This window comes from Xiphias gladius, chromosome 14, assembly GCF_016859285.1.
Source record: "Xiphias gladius isolate SHS-SW01 ecotype Sanya breed wild chromosome 14, ASM1685928v1, whole genome shotgun sequence".
Lineage (NCBI taxonomy): Eukaryota > Metazoa > Chordata > Actinopteri > Istiophoriformes > Xiphiidae > Xiphias > Xiphias gladius.
This window is the reverse complement of record NC_053413.1, coordinates 3229206-3254597: the sequence shown is the minus strand read 5'-3', so window position 1 is coordinate 3254597 and position 25392 is coordinate 3229206. Positions and strand designations below refer to the sequence as shown.

General features: G+C 38.8%; 1 protein-coding gene across 3 annotated transcripts in view; it reads right to left on the bottom strand.

Annotated features, from left to right (window-relative positions):
• The window catches only part of LOC120798873 (cadherin-12-like), an 87677-nt gene that overhangs the window by 14394 nt on the left and 47891 nt on the right, over nt 1-25392 (bottom strand). For all 3 annotated transcript variants that reach the window (XM_040143656.1, XM_040143657.1, XM_040143658.1), the window contains exons 7-11: nt 18024-18277; nt 16009-16145; nt 10832-10953; nt 10415-10529; nt 1087-1338 (exon numbers count right to left, since the gene is read on the bottom strand). In XM_040143656.1, the coding sequence (XP_039999590.1) occupies nt 1087-1338; nt 10415-10529; nt 10832-10953; nt 16009-16145; nt 18024-18277 (880 nt within the window). The remainder of the gene's footprint in view (nt 1-1086; nt 1339-10414; nt 10530-10831; nt 10954-16008; nt 16146-18023; nt 18278-25392) is intronic.

Genomic DNA, 25392 nt, shown 5'->3' with positions numbered 1-25392 from the left:
ATTTTTTTGTCCCAATTGCTAATATTTGTGATAACTAATCCCAACTGGTTAGTTAGCTAGCAGGTAGCGGTTTCACATTTGTATGTCCGGTGAAGATAAATTACTTGCCCGCGGACATTCGGCTTACTTTCTTGTTTGACAAGATATCCCGTTGGTGTGATGTTAGCTATATTAGCAGGACAGTTGTAAGTATTGCTGTCTGCAGCTGGTGTGATGGCTATGAGAAACCATCTTGTCCTCTTTGCATGTTCCCAGCAGCAACTGTGGTGACAGTTTGCTCTATATCATCATGGTATTTGTCCGTAAAAATGTATAGCCACAAAGACCTAAAAAACCTGACCTAAAAACAGAAGTTTGCTAGCATGGTGAAAATATTTGGATTGATATATAGTTTGAAATGCTATGCCAGGTAACGTTACCGTCCTTGTTAGCTTAGCTACAAACCTACGGTCCTCTCTTCTGCTGCTGTAGTTTTGTAAAAACAATCTAAACAACTAACTCTCGCTTGTTTGTTGGTTTGGTAGAGCTTCTGACAGAGCACTGAAGGGAGGGATGTATTTGTTTTGCTGTTGTGTTCAAATATCAACAATATCAATTCCTAAATGGTTAATGCAATATTTTTGTTAAACCCCTTGAATTAAAGTTGAAAGTCTACACTTCAATCCCATCTTGATGGCTTTGTTTCAAAACAATTGTGATGATGTACAGAGAATAAAATTATGAAAATTGGGTCATTGTCCAAGTACTTATGTCCCTAACTGTATATAACTATAATTTTTCGTTTCTTCGTATAAAAACATTCTCACAAACAGACCATGAACTGGCACTTTTGACAATTAGACATCATCTATAATAGTAAATAATAATAATGAGGGAAGTTAAACCCTTATTCAAAGTGTATTTAGTTTAACATGCATAGCAGTCAGCAATTAGAACCAAAAGATTTGTCTCAGTGAATAGACCTAAAAGAAAGACCGAACCAGAGCTTACCAAAAATGGTCAAATATATATTATACTGGTTTTAGTCCAATAAGTGGTGTTTTGGCGTATGTATACAGTAAATGTAGCTATGTAGAAGGAGCTTACCTATCAGCAGAGCTACACACAGAAGAATAGCCATCAAAGCTCCAGTGCTGAGGCCCACAGGCAAGAAGATGGCCTCGGCTGAACAGGTCAGCAGCAAACCTCCCACCTCACAGGAACACACTCGGATGGTGAGGGTGGCTGTGCTGCTCTGAGCAGGGTAACCACTGTCTTCGACCACAACAGGAAGAACGTAAATGTCCTGCAGCCGCCGCTGGAAGCCTGAGTGCCGAGTGACGATGCCAGCAGTGTTGTCTGGAAGCCAACAGAGGATAATGCAACATTACTGACAATATTGTTGATACTAGCTGTTCACTGACTGGACGCCATTACAATATAATCTGAGAAATCTGATCAAACCTCAAAGATTATACTCACAAAGTACACACACACACAGAATACTGAATGCCCATCGGTTCCTACTGAAGATGAAAATCTTTAAAAACAGCTCCCAAATACTGTACATACAGTAGTTTCATGTTTTTCTTTACAGCTGGCCACTGTAGTTTTTAACGAACATTACTCTAACGAACTAGACACCAGAAACTAATGCATTTATTGGGGGCTAACTTCAGCAGAAGATTAATCCACATTTGGTGGTCTTGTGAGTATTTGTGGCATCAGGGCATTGTGTGGGGAACTAAATCAAAATAAATTGTCTTTCTATAGTGTCTACAGTGTCCGTATTCATGGTAATGAAGAAACATGTCACCCAATGCAACAGTGTGGCACAAGGATGCGTTTTGAATAGTTTTTGGGCAACAGTGAAGTTCTATTGCATTGAGGAATAAGATCGTCTCGTAGAAATTATGTTTCTATACATCTAAACTGCAACAGCAAATACAGTACATTTTGTAGGAAATGTAATTGCTGTTAATGTTAAGAAGCAACATATTTTTTGGAATGAATGAAAAGCTATATTTATTAATGGCAGCAGATTCACCATGAGGTAGTTGGCTTGGATGTTGAGCGCACAAAGTGCTTGACAGTCAAACCAGGGGGTTTGCATCCATAGTGGTTAGATTCAGGCAATAAAAGGACCTTGGTTAGGGTTAGGGAAATATCGTACTTTTGGTGAAATGTGAAGTCACTGTGAACTTATTTCTGTATTAAACCAGACCACAGTCTTTCTGTAACCTACCAGTGCCTAAACATAACCATAAAAAGTTTTATCATGCTGTAGTCACTACAAGTGGATACTATACTGCAAAGTTGGATATTATGGCAGAAAATGGTGTCTGTGAACATTTTACATACAGTTTTAAAGTCCCATGTGGATCATATGTTTTATCAGCTGTATCTTCCCCCTCTGTCACTCAACCTTTAAATATTATCACAGAAAGATCAGTTTTTCAGAAAAGGACTATAAATTCAGGCATTTTGGTAGAAGCTAGGTTTCCATAAAAATGTAACTGTAGCTGAATTTCGAGAAAATAGGCAAAAGAAAATGAAAATTACAGAGTGTATCCATGTGCTACTGTTATGCAAATAGTAGGATTTGGTTTGTCTAGATTAAGAGCTAGTAGTGCTAATTTGAACTTTGAGTCCTGTGCTTTGGACAACTCTGAACATATAGATATAGCGCTTTACTCACTCAGAAAACACACTGCCTAGGAACATAATCCAGCCAGTAATTATGCTTTTCATTACAGAACATTTGGGAAATCAATTTAATAATTTGTAAACATAATATCTAGGATACTTGGTTGTTAATTGAAATACTACTTTTTCAGTAGAAGAGGTTTTGTCTCAGACATTAAAAGTAGGTTGTCAGAGCTGAGGGTCAATGAATCCCCAATCTCACATACAAAATGGTACCCTCTGGATGCTAAATGCTTAGATTTGGGAAAATGGTGATACTGCTACTACAAAGATTGACGAAAGAAACATGACCAGTCAGACGATCACATTAAACAATCTGATGGTTCAGATTGTTTGATACCTTTAAACTGCTGCACAAATAACTGTTTATTTCCGTGATTCAAATACATCTGGTGTTGCTGACATGCTTTGTTTGTAGACATAAACTCCTATGTTTTCAGGGAAATGCAGAGATGTCAAGCAACATGCAATGTGAGAATCTTCTTAGTACATCTTCAAAGGTTCTACAGGGCATAGACAACCAACAAGAACAACAAAATGTACGTGCAATTTATTTTCCTTTTGACAAACATAAGCTTTGGAAGGTGTGAAACCTGTTTTATTCAGATGCAAACAGTTTATTAGCAGACAATCCAAAATAAATAAACTCCATGACAACCAGTTATGGAGTTGATTTAAATCATTCTGTGATATCAAAGAGCTTCTTCCATAGCAGTGATCATGTGGCACACTTACACAACACACAGGAGCCTGTGTGATGCATTTGACATTTCATATTCGAGCAAAAAGAGGATGTGCAATTTATGCAGAGAGCACAATGTTTAAAAAGATGTTCTTTTCATCTAAACTACTGTGTGTGTGTGTGTGTGTGTGTGTTTGTGTGTGTGTGTGTGTGTGCGCTCGTGCACATGTGTTTGTGTGTGAGTGTGTCAGAAAAGATCCATTCTCCCCTCGCTGGATGGAGATGTAGCCTGACAAGGTAGAGACCATTAAGGCACCTTGTTCCTGTTACACACACACACACAAACACACACATACGCTCCAATTCCTCTTGGTGGCTGCAGGCCTGTGTGTCTGACTCTATCAGACGTGATGCTGACTGTATAGGTACAAATATACAAAAATATAACAATGCTTGTTGGTGAGGTGTTGCAGGGGAAAACAGGAAATGTAAGGGGAGGATTTATTAAAGCTGATCATACCAAAACAACATTCAGAGGAAACACAGACAGACATATTTTTCATTTGGTAAGGAAGGGAATGGGTATAAGAGAAAATGTTAAATAGCAGCAAGTGTTTCCTTTTTCTTTCAGCAATAAAAACGCCATTACCAAATTATTAAACGATAGAAAAACTTGTTTTAGAATTTCAACTAACATAACTGCTTGTTCCCATGAGTGGGAAGCTGGCAGAAGCAATCCTTGTTGCTGCACTACTACCTCCTACTGGTTTGTTGTGACTCCTGTACGTTAAAGAATGGAACTGCCTAACCGGTGAAATTCATCACTGCAAGTGAGAAGAAAATGTGTAACAGAGGTAGCACACATCTGTCTGCGGTTAGCAGTGACACGGACTGCCATACAGATGAAACTGGACATTCTGAATTGGGGAACGCATTAATTGAATTGATGAAACTATAATTGTAAAAGAAGACAAGACAAAACTGGAAAGAGAAGTTGGGGCATATATATTATAAAAAAAGTCACTTTTTTTGTTTGTGCACATAAATCTGGGACTCTGCTGTGCCTACTGACCTACAAACTGCGAAAAGAGACAACCCAGTCTGTTTTTTGTGGACTGTCTTAGTCAAAAAACATGAGCTTTGATGAGCCATTCCAATTTGCCTCCCTTTTCCTAAGAAGCACGCACATTAGAATTATACCACCTATGTGAGTATCTCCACCCATAGCTCCACCAATGGCTGGAGAACTATTTTGCAATGGGCGCCATTTTTTCTCACAAGTGCTGGACTTGCCAGCATCATGTCCCAATTAATAGGTAAGCCTGGGAACTTCTCTGTTGTTTGCTGAGCTGACCAGCACAAATCGCTACATTGGACCTCATTGTCTCTCACGTACACGCTAACCACTTTGTCACTGACTGCTTCACCAACCTAGGTCAGTACAATGCAGGACTGGCTGCAACACTTTTCCTGAAAAAGGAATTCATACCAACTTTCCATGAGAAAACTGCAGACAAGTGTAAGTATTTAAAATATAATTATTTTATCAGTTTTTTTTTTGCTGTTTAAAAGTTCGTTGTCACGCTCTGCCAAAACAGCTGAGATAATGTATTAAGTATTTTCATCCAAATGTCGGTATGGTCAACTCCATCTTATCAACATTCTTGAATAACATCAATATAAAATGAGAGAGTGGGTGTTTTTCTGGCCGTAGATTTTATAAAGATTCAAAGGGGTTCATGACTTGTCATGAATTACTGAGAGCATTTCACCACCACCCCCATCCAGCATGTAGCTGTAGCCATTATGTAGTCAGGTAACCGGCAGTTAGCGATATTGACGTTATGTGCCAGGGGAAAATACGCTTTATGACCATCATCAATTTGGCAAACGGGCACACTGTGTAGTATGACGGTATATAATGTGTGTGCTGCCACTAGTATAAGCTTAGAGGCATGTCTTTAAAACAAACGATAGTTTGCTGATTGTAGTCTGATCGATAACTCTCACCTGCTGTGCTGCATGTTAAACTGTTTGTTTAGGCTTCTAACATTAGACCTGAAAGATTAGCAAATAGCTACTGGTAAAACCACTCAGATATAGCGCAGTCATTTGTGTCATCACTGTCACAGATCACAGCACTGATTTTTCTTGCATCACATATTTTGTCATTTTGGTTTCTTCTTGGTCAATAGATCCTTCACCTGAATTCAAAGCCAAATTTATCTGCAGTTCCACATGAGAGTATAATGTACCAGTAACATTGTATCTGCCATGTTATAGAGATTGTCTGAGTGACCTGGTGAAGCTTCTGTTTGATGAGGTGTTCCTGGACCCACCGGACCCTGCTCACATTATGACAGGTCATCAGAGAAGGAAGTTACCACTGGGCAGGTGTTGTGCCTCAGTCAAGTGACGGCCTGAAGACACAGCAGCCAACAGCATCAGGAAGGTCTCGGGGGTATCCCCAGGAAGACACATCAAGATGACCACTCTGAATTTCTTCGTCCTGAGAGTTCCAGCATCGGATGACAGTTTCAGTGTACAAGAAAATCTTTACCTCGATATAGAACACGATCCAGACTGTGTACAGAAGTTATGGCTTTGCTACTTTGTGCATTATATATATCCAATTTATATTTCCATTTATTTTGCTATAAATAAAGTGCATTATTTAGTTTAGTACTAGGGGTGCTTTATATTATTATTTCTTTCACAAAAGTTGTATATAATTACACAGTCTAAACAGGTCAAAGGAAAAACATCTTTAATTTCATGCAGATTCATTTAAAATCCTGGCCAGGAAAATCTGAAATAAAGTTTTGCCAGTAATCTTTTACTACAAGTATTGAATAATGCCTGTAAGCAACATAAGACATTTCTCTGTTTGAGAGTCAAACTTTATTAGTGTTGCCAGATCACATTATATATTAGAAAACACTAGCTACAGTATTTCGAAAGGGTATCATACAAATAATTTGAACAATTGACAAGTATTTTAATGTTGACATGACTGCATCACATAATTTCTGCAGATTTGTCAGCTGCTCATTCATGCTGCCAATCTCCTCTTCTACCACATCCCAAAGGTGTTCTAGTGGATTCCGATCTGGTGACTGGGGAGGCCACTGAAGTACAATGAACCCATTGTCATGTTCATTAAAACCAATTTGAGACGACTTTTGCTTTGTGACATGGAGCATTATCATGCTGGACGTAGCCATTTAAAGATGGTAAATTACGGCAATAAAGGGATGCACATGGTCAGCAGCAATACTCAGATAGGCTGTGGAATTCAAACCATGATTTATTTGTATTAAGGGGTTAAGAAAACATTCCCCACACCATTACACCACCACCATCAGCCTGGACTGTTGACACAAGGCAGGTTCCATGGATTCATGCTGTTGACACTAAATTCTGACCCTACCATCTGCGTGGCTCAGTAGAAATCCAGCTCCATCAGACCAGGCTGTGATTTCCCAGTCCTCAGCTGTACAGTTCTGTTGAGCCTGTACCTACTGTAGCCTCAGATTTCTCTTCTTGGTTAACAGGAGTAGAACCCGATGTGGTCTTCTGCTGTTGTAGCCCATCATTGGACGTGTTGTGCATTCTGAGATGCTTTTCTGCTCACACCAGTTGTAAAGATTGTTTATCTGAGTTACCGTAGCCTAGTCTATCAGCTTCACCCAGTCTGGCCATTCTCCTCTGACCTCTCTCATCAACAAGGTGTTACCGTCCACAGAACTGCTGCTCAGGGGATGTTTTTTGCTTTTCACACCATTCTGATTAAATTTTAGAGACTGTTTTGTGTGAAAATCCCAAAAGATCAGCAGTTTCAGAAATACTCACACCAGCCCATCTGGCACCAATAATCATGCTACAGTCAAAGTCACTGAGATCACATTTTTTCCCCATTCCGATGTTTGATGTGAACGTTAATTGAAGCTCCTGACCTGTATCTGCAGGATTTTACGCATTACACTAATAACACAGGATTTTCGTGTGCTGCAGCCTGCAGTTCCTTCCAGGTGATGCCATCGAGATACTCACTCAACAAATCAGAAAGTGATGTCACCCCACAGCCCCACCCCCACACTCAACACACATCCTTTTTCTGTTGTCATTCATGATCAGACTGGCCATCGGGCATACCGAGACAAATTCTGGTGGGCTCAGGCACCGGTGGGCTCCATAAAGTTTTACCGGCCCCGTCAGTCTCTTTACCGGCGCCTTTCATTCCGGGTGTACATGAGAGCGTGATGTGTGCCCCTCCACCCCTAAGATCCCGACCGGATTTTAGGGTTCCCTCACCTACCAAATCCCACTTTAACTCTGGTTACAGGGATGACGTAACTAATGCGTACAGTCAGGATAACACACGGTGACACTAACTAAAGTCCTTATTATACTGTTACTTTGATTACTTTCCTACTTTTATTAGGTATCTTTTTTACCAGAGATAATTACTAACTTTTCACATCTTCTATTGTTACATATAGCACTCTCAAACCCCACAACCTGACAGTTACTGTAAATGTTTACTGTACATTACATACTGTGTTTTAGGAATGCTAACATTACTACTGACACATTACCTCTGTATGCCCTCACAACAAATGCATTCTACTTCACTGGGCTTTGTAGGTCATTTTTCACAGATGTTTCTATAGAGACAAAAGTAAAACAGAATTTAAATTTATGGTTTTGAGAGATTATGCATGGGTAGTAGCTTAAATATTATGTGACAGAGATATATATATAGCAGTATTTAATTGAAGAAAACGTCAGGGAAACCTGTAATCTTGGTTGCCGATGTTGTTCATCTCTTCCTGATTTTCGACTGATGCTCAATTATGTGCAGTTGTTTAGTTTTTGGTTTAGAAACAGTTATTGTGTTGATATTCATGGCCTGTGAGAGCTGGCCAAGTAGAGCAGACTAGGCTTTTCAAGAGGGGGTCCTTAAAGAGACAGGAGCTAAAAGTAAAACTAATACTAATGTGTTTTACACATTACACATTAAAAACATGTTAACATTTTCTAGTAGACCCCTGAAATAAACATATGAACCTGAAAATGCATAAGATGGCCCCTTTAAAAGCATAGTGGAGTGTAGTATAATGGCCATAACATAGAAAATTTAAAAAAAAAGGAATTACATGTATTGGACCGTTTTGCACATCATGGTTTATGTCGACTGCCAATATACAGTGCCAATGCAGGACACAGTGAGTCCTTTATGTAGAGAGGTGGGAGTTCGAGTTGCCTAATGATTGTGTTGCGTCTCTCACTTTAATTTCCTGTAACAATCCAGGAGTTCATGTTCATTTTATTTATATATTTATATATTTTTTTTGGGAATTGTATGCCTTTATTAGTTAGCTGACAGCAGAAAAATAACAGGAAAAGTGCAGAGAGAGAAATAGGGAATGATCTCAGGCCAGATGCAAATCATCATTCATGGTAGGCACCTTAACCCTCTAGGCCACCAGAGCATTCCACTCCAACAGCAGCCATGATTCTTCCCTTACTTTAACCAAGGATTTTAGTTGCCTTACCCTAACTATACCTTAAACAGAGTTTTTTTTGCTATAATCATGACCATTCCCTAATTTTTATCACATAACATAGGTATAGTAGAGAGAAAGAATTTTAGTAACAGCATTGAAAAACTTTGTCACTCTTTGTTAATCATCCAATAGTGACAAAATCATCCAAAATCAACATTCCTGTTAAGCAACAGGGTTGAAATAAAAATCGCATGTCTCTTTTTGATCTGTCTGTCTGTCTGCCTGTCTGATCACCTTGTGTATATGTGACTCTGGTCCATTTTCTGTGGTGTTTTTCTCCCTCTTTAGTTAAGTCAACTGCCTTGTAGGTACAGCCCCGACCACCACACCCTTAAGCTACTTCTGTGTTAAGGGGTTACACCATACTTGTAGGCTAGACCACAGCTGTTCTGCGTTAACTCAAAAATGTAACTACTTCCCCGTTTCCATGGGCAGCACGGGAATTTTGCACTACAAACACAGTAACTGTGAAAGATTAATTTGTCTAACTCAGACAGCTGAAACCTCATGTTGGCTTTACATAAACTTTGGAGTACATCTGTGCATGGAAGGTGGACTGTGGTCTGGTCCCTCATCACTTACATTAGGGACACTTTAAAAGGGGATATTTTAATGGCCAGTATGGATAAGAGGAATGATTGCAGCAATCGAAAACTGTTTCAACATTGATATGGGTACTATTGCTGTAAGATGGACATGAAAAGTTGTGAGCCTATTCAAACTTGGCTTTTTAACCCACTGATTTGATTCAGTGACACAGGTTTGAGCATCAGTAGCAGCGATATGCTGTGCAAGGATAATGATGAAGTCAGGGTTTTAAACCTGCAATCACTTATTTTTTTGGTTCCTTAGGGTCAGCAGAAACAAGTTGTTAGTAAGAAACCGACATCACCATTTGAGTTGACATGGCTAATTTTTTGGCTAAGGGTTGCTTATTTACAAATCTGGCTGTTAAGGAGCAATAGTAGCATTCATCTGGAGTCGTGTTTCTGCCTAGCTGGTGAATTTAAGTCTAATATTCACTCTCTTTTAGCTCTGTTTTTGATCTTTACCAACTCCTGAGGGAAATATCTGGCTCTTTAGTTGCTAAATATTCCCCAGCTAGTCACTAACTGTGTCTGCTGTTTGGTGCTGGGCAGGTATTGCAGAGCGGGTTTTAAACCTTTTTATTCTGCTGAAAACAGCCAAAAACAACACAATGTGAGCAGTGAGAGTAAACCAGAACAGTAAAGCTGTGGGCTGGAAAGCTAAACAATGAACTGAAACTCGCTATTAAACTACGTAAAGCCAAGGAGACATTCAGCTGATAATTCTCTAGGTTAGCAACCCCTTTCACATTGTCATTCGATACTTGCTATGATAAAATATCAATTATATCCACTTTAAAGAACTTTACTAATGAAATAAAGTAGTCATGATACAACAAAACTGTTTTGTAACCATTTTCTTCTTCCCTTGTACTCCCTGTTCAACTTACTTCCAAAATCTCGAACAGTGAAGTTTCTGTTGCGGAGCTCCTTGGGGGTCTTGAAGAAAAACCTCTGGCCAACAGAAGGAAGGTCCTTGTCCACAGCGCTGACCGTCTGGATCACCTAGTCAGGGAGCCAATAGAGAGAGAACAATGAATCACGGAACCCTAGGGAGAAAAGTTGGCAGCTTGTGAATTAAAGATTGCTGGGTCAAATCTATTGGTTGGCAGGGAAAATGTCAGGAAGGAAAATGAAACAGTGACTTTGTCCCCACGCTCTATTCTTTGTAATTATGGTACTGTAAGTATCCAGGGTAAATATTTAATAAATAAGGAGTCAAATATATGTACACTGTTTTGTTAGTGTTTTTCCTTTTCGTTACATACAATCAGCAGATCCTGTGAAACAGATACAGTTCAGTTTACCTGTCCGACTCTGTGGTTTTCACAGACAAAGGTATCGGAAGGAACAGCCAGCTCAGGAGGGAACTCGTTCACATCTAGGACGTTGATTGTCACTGACACTTTGGTGGACAGCAGAGGGTTGTCTGTAAGGGTCAACATGAATACAATCAATGACACAGCCTAATGCATCTGCAGAAATAAAGGCTACAGTGTACATCATGACAGTTTCAAATCTAAATACTATCCTATAATATTAAACATTCATGATTAAATAAGCGACATTCAGAGCTACGTTTGGAAGAAAACATCCAAGAGTATTACTTGTTAAGCTTTTAGAGGTTATAAATTGTGTTCTCATGCTTCATAAGGACTGTGTGGGTGTGTTTTCATCAGATTAAAAAAATGAAGGGACAGCACTGCACCAAATTTGCACAGTCACATTCACTTACAGTGCGTCAGCTTGAACATACTGTAACAGAACAAAGCAGCTGAGATGTTCTGCAGCATCTGGAGGTGAAGTCAGAGCCTCTCTGTATTAAGTGTAGCACAAACCGAGCCAGTAATGAAAGTATGTAATGGATGGTGAGCTGGAGTCAACATAAGAGCCAAAAGTCACGTTCCTGAGTTGCAACAGAGCTCATCCTTTGATTTTTTTTCATATCAAGATTTAGAGATCTACCTTTGCACTCTACTGAGTCCTGATCTTAATTAGTATGAAAGACCTGCTGTTGCTGTGTTAAACAAAGTGTTATGTTACATTTGAATCTATAATGTTTAGGGAATGTTTAGCTTGAAAGTTCAGTTCATTTAAAGGGAGAGGGCTCTGATAAAAGTCTTGTGGGGACTATAGTGTTAAAACTGCAGTGTCAGAATTTTGATAATGTCTATTTGATTAAAAATTAACATCTTTAAAAGTGTCCTTTCTGTAACATCCATCTGATTATGTGAGCACATCAGTCTGCACAAAAACAGGCTGTGTCCCTTACTCTCAAACTGGGAATACTACAACCATGAATTTAATATAATTTACTGTTTATTGGTTGTTTGACGGTAGCTTACTGCATTAACCACATGCTCTTACAATATCAAACACTAATCTTAACTGCCATCTCTAAGAGATGCTAGTTTTACCAGTACTAGTCACATAAACATTTTACTAGTACTGGTTTCATATATGTCCAAAATACGTTTTAATAGCTTTTACATTTGCCATTAAATACAAAATACAGACACAATGGAAGTTCCTGGTCTCGAATACCATATTATTCAGCCAAAGCCAAAATGCTGTTGCCGTGTTTTGTCCTGGTGATCCCAGTTGTTGCATAAGTTTTGGCCACTAGATGGAGTCAGACACTTAACAAACGTTTACATTGTCCCCAGCTCTGTGTGTGTGTGTGTGTGTGTGTTTTTTAACCTCCAACACCTGTTAGATAATCTTGTCCAGTCATTTTGGATCATCCTGTCATTTAACTTACACAGTCATGTTTTTCAGTCTATAACTGACTGTGACAGAGTCAGGGGATTTTCATTGTTGCTCTGTCTTATGAGGAGGGTTGGCAGACTTGTGACTCGGCAGCCCATTGCCTCCTCAAGAAGCTTACAGGAGGAAATCATATGGTGAACACAGTCTGGATGAGTTAAGCTGCTTGCTCACATTTTCTAAATTTGGTTGTCCACCACAGCTACTACAGCTGCAGAGCACAGCAATATTCAACGGGAGTCAGAATGTAATTGATCGAGTATCTCTCAAGGATTTAAATTATCGGAAAAATTGTTTGTCTCTATATGTTTTTAAATATACCATGAATTAAATTCGAAGTTATATGGTGCACTATTTGACATTAAATGACCATAACAGTGGTTTTGCATGTTTTAGACCATTTACAACGAAACACTTTTCCTGTAGTGGTGTGGTGAACTGTTTTCTTAACTGCTGTTTCCAAGTTTAAGAATGAACTTTCAATGACAGTAGCTTTTAAGCAAACATGGACAAATCCTCCTTAAAGTCCTGAGAAAAAATTGAAATTTGTTTGCATTCATTTAAAACTGGACTTCCACCTGGTATTAATATTTAATCTGTACCTGGATATTTTTTTCTGGATAATATTAAAAAGCGTTCATGTCATCTTGAGTCTTCAAATTTTAATAAGCAAATTTGATGGAAGGAGCTGGCCCACTAGTCAACAAACACGGCCCATCCCAGCTCAAGGGAAGCTGTTGGGCTCTACTTATGCTTCCCTTTGACAATTGCTCCTCTTTAGCCTTTTAATGGGCATGCAAAATACTGGCCTAATCATTGGGATTCAATGCCTTGCTCAAGGACACGTGAGCAGGGATCAAACTGCAAAGCGATAAGTGATCCATCCACTCTACCTGCTGAGCCTATGATGCGCTATTAGTTAAGAAACTATAAATAAAAAAACATTTCAGGGTCCAACATAACCCTGGTGGCCCGATGGCCTGATGGCCCGGGGCCAGTAGAAGTTTATGCAGGGCAAGTTGATTGACCTGTAGCTGGTCCGTCCAGGCCAGCGACTGTCACTCTTCTTTAAGAACAGCGTGGATGTGGGATCCCAACATATCACTGATGTGGTATGGCAAAGGTAAATTATAGTTCAGAACTACTGTAAATCTGCTCATTTTAGTGTTTAGAGCCTAAAGGTAACTGTTAGGATGATGTTATCTCATATAGCAGTCTAATGTTAGCCCTATTACGACCCACTTCGCTGAGTTACTGGTGGCTGGCTAGCCATGTAGCCAGCTGCGTTGAGGTAAACAGCTTCGGTAACTTCTGATGGTCTTTAAAAATACTAACATCATACACTCATCCTTTCTCTCTGTGGCCATTGTTGCTGTGGGGCGCTCAGCTGTTTTTTATAATCCGCTATGAGATTTGTTTTCAGCAAGAAAACACATCTACTAATGCTAGGTCAACACAATAGACAAGCTGCTTATAAATTGCTTATGCAGGGTTCCAATGTTTTGTGCCCAGAACAGACTTTTCTATGGATTCCTGACAGGCAGTTGTTTCTTGCACAAATCTCCCAAGTAGAGACAAAATAAGTTTTATTCAAACAACACGCATAGCAGTCTAAACAAGCGATGTGACTTCCGTGGGCTGAGACTGGTATTTAAATAATTAAATTATGGGGGGAAAAAAAGACCAATTTTCATTTTCAGGCTGCTGGGCCGATGAAAATATACAAGGGGCCAGTAAAACTCTGCTCTACTTGCCAAGTGGGCCAGTGGGGAAAAAATGATACGTTGGACGCTGCATTGGTGTTTGCCTTTAACATTTATAAACCAGAATTACATTTTAGTTAACTGGGGTGAGATACTGTATGTGGCTTTAGGTTAAAAACAAAAACAAAAAAACATCTTTAAATTGAATGAGAAGGACATTCTGCGAATGATGTAATGAAGCAGAGTGAGAACCACAGTAATGATGTAACTGATAGTGTTCAGACACTGACAGCTAAATAAGTTCAAATTTTAACTAGAATCTTGAGCAAATTGGCAAATAAATATTTTTGGGCAAAAAAACATCTGTAAAATAACAATCTCTGTTAAAAACTTTTTCTCAATGTACCAATCTTAGCAGGAGTGGGTGACTCAACACGCTCAAAAGTGTGTGCAATCATCCAGCACCCTACCATTTCATTGTTAGACTGTTAATGTGTTTCCAGTCAGACTTTTAAAAAATAAAGTATAATGGCAATTCTAATGTTTGAAATCAAAGCAGGAGTTTAAATTTTGAGACCCCATAGGGATTTCTTCAGAAAAAAGACTCTTTCAGATCTGATCTGACTGAAATATGAATGCTTTTACACCATCTAATGTTGGAGGTAAAGCTTTGTCCAAGCTACAACTTCGTCCAGTAAAACTGTACAGTAACAATTCTTTTGTTTACAATTAATAAATAGCTGTAAATAGCTGTATTTTCTGGCCTACAGAGGCCAGCAGAAGCTTCAGGAGTGAAACATTAACTATACAAAAATGCCATTATGCACACTGTTGAGATTTCAGGACTATTTATTTATGTTGTCATTTTTATTTTGTTTTTTCCCACAATTAAATTAAAAAAAATTCTATACCTAAGAACAGGCTTAAAATTATTATATATCACTTTCACTGTTTCTTGGCCTGATGAATAAAGAAAATAGGAGTTGGTTAATATGTGGATGGACTAAACGGAACGGCTGATGTACTGATATTTGATATTCTTGTATTAAATAAAGTGGTGTCAATCAATCAGGCAATGGAATATTACCTTGTGCATACCACAGGCGTTCTGTGGGATCTCTGGCCTCCAGAGGGTATTGTGATGATAGCGGGAGAACAGTTACGTTGTTCAATGAAGATAAATACAGGAATGGACACAAGGCCCTCTCCTACGTTTAACCTTATTGATGTCGCCCAACAGTCCCCTGAAGGCTTCAACCACTCAGTGTCGCTTTGCAGCACCTTGAGCTTGCAAACAAGTGCACAATAATGTTTAAACCAAAGTTTTTAATAAAACTTAAAAACTGGGCCAGTCATGAGCAGCACCTGTCAAGTGACATCTGTAGTGAATGAGTCTGTTTTTAGTACCTGTACACAATTTTTTGGATCAAATGTGTTTTCTGTTTAATTGCCTTTTGCACTTTGTCACTTGTTTAAGTAGCCTTTATTGTACCAACCTTTGAGCATGTCTGTATTTGAATATGTGGTGGTCATGTGGCTATGTGGCCCTCTGTTTGTGGTTGTACATATATGGAAGGTGAAACCCAGTAATTCTTGAATTTTTGTGGTTATTATTTTGTTTGGTACTGATTTTGGTTGATGGTACTTTGGTTATCCATTCTTAATTGGTGATGAGCTAGTTACGTTGAATGATGAGCTACCTGACCTTGTATTAGCCTGGCAATGTGATGGTCTTCGTTCAGTTTGTAGGCTTTATATAGAGATTCATGTTTGGGACAATCCCCATGGGAAAAAATAAATTCAGCACAGGTGGAGCATGCATTCGTTCATTGGTAAGCAATCTGAATTGCACGCAGGAAAGGCAGACTGACAGTAACCATGAAAAGAGGTATTTATAGAATACATTAGGTGGCTATTGCTGCAAAAACTGCAGACCAACGATAGTATTAAAAATGGTACTATTGGCTGTTTATGCTTGTTTTGGATGCAGGATGTTCTTGTTGTGGAATACTTACTGACTTTGGTTGCCACCACCGTGATATTGTGCTGAACAGCTGTCTCTCTGTCCAGGTATTCATTAGTGGAAATGGTTCCCTCAACAGTGTCAATGTCAAAAAAGTTGTCAGACTCTGTGTGCCATTCCAACGAATACCTGCAGAGATAAGATCGGTCCACATAAGAGGGTAACAAGCTAAAGTGGAGAGCTGGGTGCTTTGTCATCAAAGCACCCAGAGAAATGCTCTCAAACCATCAGCAGGGCACAGCAAAGAGGCTTTTGTCATAGGAGAACCCATTACAAAGAGCCAAGTTCTAGTTTTGCTGTTTTAAGCACCAAAGTAGGAAAGCAGTTTGGTTTTTGGAGGTTCAGTTTGGGACACACACAACTATGACCTACTCTAACCAACGCATGCACAGCTGTATTTATTTTTAAATATTTATCAAGCTTTTTAAGAAGTCTCTAAAATATCAACTCAAGAGTTAAATATTTCTAAGACACATAACGTATATCAAATAACTTCATCCTACATAGAGCTGTAAAAGTCTCTTTTAAGAGCAACTCACAAGTGATCACAAAATGATTGATCACACGTATGCTCAGAGAAGGAATCACCAATCAGAGATACAGATCCACCCTAGATTTGCCCAAAAAAATCCTTACAGTTTATGCAGTGGTGTTCTATTCTGCAAGAACATATACAATTGGTATTGTATATTTTGAATATATTATATATATTATATATTATATATATATATATATATATTATTATATATATATTTTGAATTAGTTAATTTTATTTGTGTGAAATCTTTAAATCTCTGGGAATAATTAACATGGGAAAATTAACAACAATCTAATATTTTGTGATGAATGTATATACAGATAGTAATGAAATAATAGCAAACTGGCTGAAATGGAAAAAAGCTTCAGTGGAGAGAGATTATGATGTTGATAGATGAGGTATTTCAGAGACATCATATAAAGAGAATTATTCTTGATAAATGCCATATGCCAATTATTCTGATCACAAAGCAGCACCGCCCCCGAGCGCATCCTGTGCGGACACAGAAGACTGAAGCTGCTGCTGCTTTCACTATCCAGCCTGTGTAGACAGTTGACAAAGCAATCTCATCACAAGAGCTGTTTTGGACTTTTTGATCATAAATATCTTCAACAGATGCAGTTGTCATGAAATGTTGATGTTCAAATTTCCCTTTTCAGCGCATTTTAAGGACTTCACAATCAAACGCTCCAGAAGAGAAAAAATGGACTTTAAGAATATTTTGTTGACTGCTGCTTTCCATGTCGAGAATGAACTTTCAATCTATAGAACTGGTTTGGTCTCAGTATTTATTTACAGTACAATTACAGCTGATTACTGATAACTGATTACTTTTACATGTGTTTTATAAACATAAGTGATTGTAATAGCACTGTGACAGGGTGATTTTCATCCCGAACACAGGAGCGTGTTTGGCCACAACTTATTACAGCAGAGCTATTGGACTATTTTTTAACTGACTACATGTTTGTGTTGTTATGTTATTTGGCAGTGTGGTCAGATTTGTTCACTTTTAAAGATGCCTTAAAACAACACATGTTAAATCAATGCTTATGAAAGCAAAACTATTGAGCTGGTAGGACAATGAACCCATTCTACACAGTTTAAGGCCATGTCTTCCAGTGGACTGTCCGGCCCTGTTAGTCTCTTTACACGCCTGTCATTCACGGTGCACTTGAGAGCGTGCTGCATGTGTGTTCCGGGACTGGGCTCTTTGGGCAATCACAACCACGTTTCAACCCTCACCAAGCTGACCTGAGCACCCCTGTTCCCAACCTTACAGGATTGTCCAGGCCTCCTTGACTGTAATCAGTACAGTCAAAGAGATAATTTAAGAATAACATTTTTAAATATTAATACCAAATCTGAGTCAAACAATGTTTGAGTTCTCTGGTATACTTTGACAGCAGCTACATGCACTCCAGGATGCTGATAATATCGCTCCCACAGACTAATGAAGAGTTTGTTACCTGACAGCACTGCTGCTGGCATCCAGGTCGTGAGCTGTCACTGAGCCAATGATGGTTCCTGGAGGAGTGTCTTCATACACGTCCATATAGAAGGAGGTCTTGGTGAAGACAGGAGGCTCCTCCATATCCAGGACATTCACCTTCACTGTTGCTGAGTCCTTGAAGGGCCCCAGGTGGAGAAAACGGGGGTCCAGCTGTGCATTGGTTGCCTCGACCTTGAAAGTGTATGACTTTTTGGTTTCATAGTCAAGAGTCTGCAGAAACACAAAAATAAAGAAATGAAGAGACAGGGAGGGATTAAATAAGGTCATAACCACATTGGTATTTTAATAACCTTGTATATTATACATACCATTTTTACAAGAGTTTGACATGAATCTTTTGTTCAAGAAAAACAAAGAACACCCTACTTTTGCAAGAGTAATTTCTAAAACAAAAAAAATGTCTTAGTATTGTACAAAAGCTCATCTTTTTACCCTTTCCATCTTATATGTCATTATTATTATATATATTTCTTTTATCAAGGTATTTCTGTCAATAACTGAGTCCCAAAAACCTTATTTTGTTAATACAAGTTAATAAATCTACAATTACAGAAGGAGTATTTCAACCAGTTTCCAATAGAATTCAACTTGTCTCAAGAATTTTACAGACATGCAGTATACTGGATGTCTGTATCTTGAAACAGGAAAAATTCCCGTGCAAGAAACAGCTCTCCCTCGTCACCATTTTCCTCCAGCCAAACCAGACAGAGGGACACGTCTTGTATGAAGAAACGGGAGAGCAAAGCCAGCGTGAGCAAGACCTCAAAGCCTCTTTCCACCAGCTGGCCGACATTACACTGGACCCTCCGCCAAACTGCAGTGCTGGCCCAAAAGCAGACGATATCTATGAGCAGAAGTCTACCTATGTATATATATATATATATATATATATATATATATATATATAAAGAATATTAGCTGGAATTGGCTGGAGTCCAGCTGACATTAGGTGAGAAGCGTTGTACACCCTGGACAAGTTGCCAGTCTATCACAGACCTGACACACAGGAACACAGAGACAAACAACCATTCACCTAAGGGTAATTTAGAGTCACCAGTTAATCTAACCTGCATGACTTTGGATTGTGGGAGGAAGCCAGAGTGCCTGGAGGAATCCCACGCAGGCATGTTGTATACAGTATATATAATGGGCCAAACACACACATAGCACATCTGATCAGATCTATTTCTTATTAGTCCACCAGATTCTGTAGACTATTTCACTGTTTCAGACACAAGCCTTGATCTTATAAATAGTTCTTGCTGTCAACTTTTAAAGACGGTTACAACGAAACATGGACCCAAGCTGTTTCCATAGTAACATAATCCAATTAAACAGTGTATACAGTAGCTAGTATCAGTCAGCATTTGGAGTGATTTCTAAATGCTAATGTAGGATCACTGATGAAAAACAAAACTCTAAACACTCTAACACATTTAGACACATTACGAACACCTTGATTTAGGAATATGAAACATAGGTTTAAGCACAAACTTAAAGTGACAATCGCAAAAATTTGTATTTAAAAAAAATGTTAAATCACTATCTATCAACGAATGAGGTAACGCAATGGTGATTGAGCCTATGGCCCACTGATGAAATTACTGTAGTATTTGGCGACAAAAATGCTGTATTAAGTTACTGCTAATGCAAACTGAGCATTTCCTACTGCCCCGGCTTCACATTAAAACCATTTAACTGGCAAAACACAAATTGACTTTTAATAGGAAGTAGCCACAGGAAATGCAATGTGTTTGTCAGTGAGCTTGGCATTTACAGTTGTCGTTCATCAGAAATGAGTCTACAAAACAAGACAATGGTCATTTTGGGCATTTTTGGACAGCGGGCGAGTTTGAACTATTGCAGGGAGTAATGAACGAGAAGGAGCAGTAACCGTGAGCTGTGAGATGAAGAGGTGCAGGCGACAGGCTGCACTACTCCAACTTCTCAGCCTGAACCCAACTCCTTTGACCATACCCAACTGTTGGCAGACTCATGCCGTTTTGCAGCATAAAACCAGATCACTGTTGCTCACGGAACGATTGAAAAAGGCCAATTATTGCCTGACTTTTTTGTTAAAATCAAAATGGTTTGTTTTTCCACCCCCAGAATTCTGTGACCTGTAGTATTAAACCAAATTAGCTGTTGCCACCAGTAACTATATGTGGCGCCAAGTCAACCAGGACTGAAATCTTTGAGATTGCCACTTTAAATTATGAAGTTCATTTACTTGACGATCCTCTTCAAGACATTGCCTGAAGATGAGATTAACTATCACAGCTGCTACACAGGAAGCCTAGGGCTTTCACAGTACAATATAATTACAAGAGAAGGATCTTGTAATCTTCACATAATTAAAAGATAATGTATCCTTTTTCTTTTTGTGAATGCAAAGTGCTTCCATATGTAAGACACTGATGTAAAAAGACAATAATTAAACTTCACCATCTGCAATAAAATACAAAAGACTAATCATTTTGACAAAAAGCATCTAGTAGGCATCTAGAAATCACTGACCTTGCCATCATATCACCTGATCTAACAGAGGAGCTGCCAGCTAAACCAAATATACAGTAGTTACCATCACCCTCATATTGATTTGCATCTTGCACCACTAGCTACTTGGTATGCTAATATTTCACAACGTATAGAAAATAAAATTAAAATTTCACTAGGTGCACAAAATTAAATAGGATGAAATAAAATAAATGGTCGGGGTCATGTACTGTATGCATTGCTGTGGACTGACACCTTTTGTTGAAAAAGAATTCTTCAGAAACACGGACCACACCACTGTGAATGACCTCTCTGTCACCATCACATTCTGCACATTCACACACGCAGCTCAGTATTTTCATTTCTGCATTTCAAGAATGATGCCAGGATAACCTGCCTTATTGTTGCATAGCAACCATGACTGCATCTTGATGTATTAATTCCTCACAGTAGAGACTTTAAAGGGCAGCATATTTGGTTATTGATGTCCAGTCACTCTGATGGATGCACAACTCACTGATTGATTTGGATACAAAGAAAGGTCGATTTCCATTCTTACCCATGCTTATCTGTTTGTGAATGCACAAACAGCCACTTTGATATGGAAATGTAGCTGCAAACTGTACCAAGATACATTCATATACATATCGAACCCAGTTTGTGTCATGATGCTCAAGCCAATTCACATTCCTTTGCTCGACGGTTGCTCTGCACTGTAGATCAGAATACAACCACGTGGATGTTTTGGCTCTACTGGAATTCTACCTACTTCAAGTGGAAGAGTAGACTTGAAGATGAGCGTTTGGCTTTTGCATTGGAAGAGATACCACTGAGGAGGCTTTTCCAAGCTGAGAGAAAAGCATCTTTACACGCTCACCCAAACACATGCACACATAAATCTCCAACCTACACTAACACACATTTGACTCTAGCTTTCACCCACTCACTCCCACTGACCTTGTGGGAATGAAACATATTGTCGTTTCCCACAAAGAACCCCTCTGTCAGTCAGCCCTATTGATAGATGATGTAAAGGAGACGACGAGCATGTGTGGATGTGTCTTTGTGGGTCCATGTGCCTGTGCATCCAAGCTTTTACACGTGCATAGATTTAAATGTAGAAAGCCTTTGTGAACATAAGTCAAGAGAAAATAATTGGTAAAGATGAATCGTATGATTTAGTTTTCTTTATCGTGTTTTTAGGTGTTTTTATACCTTCAGATAGTTAACTAAACACATATAAAGTGTTTTCAAGCTGTTGAAGCCTTTATATACTGTGTACTGGATATGAAGAACAATTGTAGGGCAGACACATTGGCCAGTCTTATTTTATCACAGATATATAGGTTTCTGCAGACAGTATGTATATCAACCAATAAGTAACAAGAAAGCGAAGAACAGAAATGCCAAAAAATATGTTTGTAGTAACTTAGAATCAATGTTGTTGGTCCACAAGAGAGCACTGACAAGCTTACTTTTACAACTGGAAATTGTACCACTCAGTGCAAGTTGGTTCAAATATTTAAGATGTTTTAATTTAAATTCAATATTTCTTTATGTTATGTGTTCCTGGTTTAAAAATTTAACCACTGCTTTAAGAAGGTCTCCATCCTGTCTGATGATGTCAAGCTAAAGATTTGCAGGTAGCCTGACCTAACCTTTTATTTAAAACATACAGACTGAAAGATGGGAGAAGTGACAAGGTGCCGGTCTTTCTAAACTAAACTTCAGCAGCTGGTGCTGGCTGTCTCTAAGGGTGAAATGTAAAGCAGTTGTGACAGTTTGTGCAGAAAAACCTAGTGTGATACAAATGCCACACACAGGAGTGGCAACAAGTAGCACTTACTTGGACTACCATGGCAAACAGAAGCACAAAGTTGTTCACTCAGGGGTAGTACTGAGAATGTGAGTATTAGTGACTGATGAAATACTTTGATCTTTTTTTCTTATGTAAAACAATTAATATCACAATGTAAAAATATTCTGCTAAAAGCAGCAGTCCTACATTCAAAATAGTATTATCAAGAAAATTTACTTTTCCTTACTTAAAGTCTGTTGAAGTTATATGCTTTGTATACTGCTAGATATAATAATTAGAGGGTTTTGGGACTTAATTTACTGACAGAAATACCTTGATAAAAGAAATAATAGTAATAATAATAATAATAATAATAATAATGCATTTTATTTGATAATCATAGATTTTGTGTGTAAATCTGTATATACCAAGTAACCAGCAACTTTAGATGTCAGAAAAATTTGCAGAATAACAAATATGTTTCCCTCTGAAATGTAGTAGAAGTTTAAAGTTAAAGAAAACTGAAAATTTCGAGAGGGTTCAAATCCAGGACAAGCCCGCACTGCAGATCTTACAGTCACTTTGAGTTTGAAATTCAGTTTTTAGAAAGGGTAAAACAGTGCAGAATATTTTGCACCAATGAAAGCAGATGATAATTAAGCTCACTCATTTCCTCTGTCATTTTCCATGAAAAAACATGCTGTGACTGACAGCAAAGGTCTGCGGCCAACTGGAATATTTCCTGCAGAGGAAATTGTATATCTCATGGCTTGCTGGTCTCGGGGTATTATTCTCCCTTAGGGTGTGAGAGGTCCTGGGTTCAAATCCCAGATGAGCGCAGCTTGTGGAACTTTAACCCATTTAGAGTTTGAATTCAGTGTTTAGCAAGTGTGAACCAGTTCAGCAAACTTTGCTAATTTGGTTTAGCCATTTCCTTGTCTTAGACAAGAAAACAATTCTATACTGGAGAGTGGACTACAAGATCATTTCCTGAGGGGGAAAAGGCACACACCTTAGTTTTATCTGGCCTGCTGGTCGAGGGTTAAAATTCTCACTTTGGGTGTATCTGGTCCTGGTTTCAGGTCCTGGATGAACCAGCAGTGCAGACGGTAAATGGTAAATGCCCACCAGTGTAAGAGTGACATAAGTAAGTTCCTATGCTTTCTTTTGAAAAACTGAGGTAACATGACAAAAGCCTACTTACCTAATGTATAATTGGGCAAATTGTGTTTTTTATCAATCTTGTAAATTGTGTTAAATCACAGCACACATTTTAACTTTCCTTCTGCATAGCATTTTGTGCTCACACTTCACTGATTAAGACACCAGCCACAAGGTGGAGGTCACACTGAACACAAACATGGAACCCCTGCTTTGTCCATTGACAATTCCAATAAAGTTTATTCAAATAAGAAAGCCATTACCTCCACAATGCTGACAAAAAAAAAAAAAAATGAAAGCATGACTTGGTGCATTTCTACTATGGAAACTAAGAAGGAAAAAAGAAGAAATACAGAGCCAGAGATGGAAGCTGCAGACAATATGTTCTATATGTTCTGCAGCCAAGATCAGCCAAGATTTATATGAAGTCACAGTGTCAGTCAAGACTACAGTTTTAGACACAACATGTAAAATGATATCACAATAATTTTAAAATAAGTTTACTATAGTTTATAACAGATCATGTGACACCACCCCAGTGTGAAATCAGACTGTAGAATGGCTCAAACTGAAGACAGCTGACCAAAATGTTGAACCTGCCAAAACGTTGATCGTTCAGGCAGATCAAGTGTCACACCCCGACAAACTGCACGTCAAATGACAACTGATCTGGCAGAAATTTGGCCCGATTCTAAAGTTAGTCTACACAGAAGGCGTAGCGTGAGCAGCATGTAAGCAAAGCAGCAGCAGCTTCAGTGCTCCGTATGTGTCTACACAGGAGACATTCAGGCACAGTATGGAGTTGTAGGTCACCTGCGTTTTGGAAGCGCTCAGAGCTCAATGCACAATCACCATGGTTACGCACGTAAAACATGGGAAAAGAGACTCGAAATTTTAAAATACACCTTGGTTTAAGGGCATATAGAGTGAGGAAAACTGCAATCCGTTACACGGCCTGTGTAAATTGAAGATTGATTAAAGTAGATGTGTACCTGTTTGAACAGATGTGTATGAGGTGACTGAAAAAAACACAGCTGAAACGCTTTCTGTGTAGACATGACAGACATCTAATAGAGAGCAAACTCATCAGCATTTTTTTTTTTTTTACTTTTGTCATTGTAGCTATGGTTTTTTAGGACATGTGCCAGCTGCGTGCAAGAATGGGTTCCATGATGTACACTAATGGTTAGCACTCTGAACTGAATCCTGCAATCCAAGTTTTCGAGTTACGGAGGAGCCTAGGGCATTACATTTACCGACGAGACACGTGGTGATCCTTGATAACTTTTCAGTTTAGCTAATGCATGAAGCTGCCTCTCACTTATGAGGAGTTGAGCACATGAATTTGCAGTGGAGCAACAAATCACCTTTTGCTGAGATGCACAGCCCTATACCACTTTCAATGATATGTGTGTATGAGGTGGGGACTGGTTGATAGTGATTCAGTACTCTCACTCTACTTTCAAAACTGTCAATAAAGTGTAAGTGACTGTTGGTGCGTATGATTTTTAGCACTGCACCCTGCTTACCACTTTAGCACGAGTTATTGAAATGAGTAAAAGAGTAAAATGTACAAGTGATTTCGTTCATTTCTGGGCACTTGCCAGCTACATATGCGGTCAGTGTTACAGAGCGTTCCCCTGTTTCTCATCTATAATCTTTCACTGCGTCCAGTGTTTATCCCTCTGAACTCATTACAGTAAGCCAATCCTCTTAGACTGGGGGATTGCCTGACATACAGCAGAACACCTTAACTTAATGGTGAAAAGACCTGCAGGAAAAGAGGGACAGATGAGAGAGAAGAGGGCAAAATAAGATCTCACTCGAATGAGTTTTAAAATAGCTGAGCTACAGAGGAATTAAGTGTCTC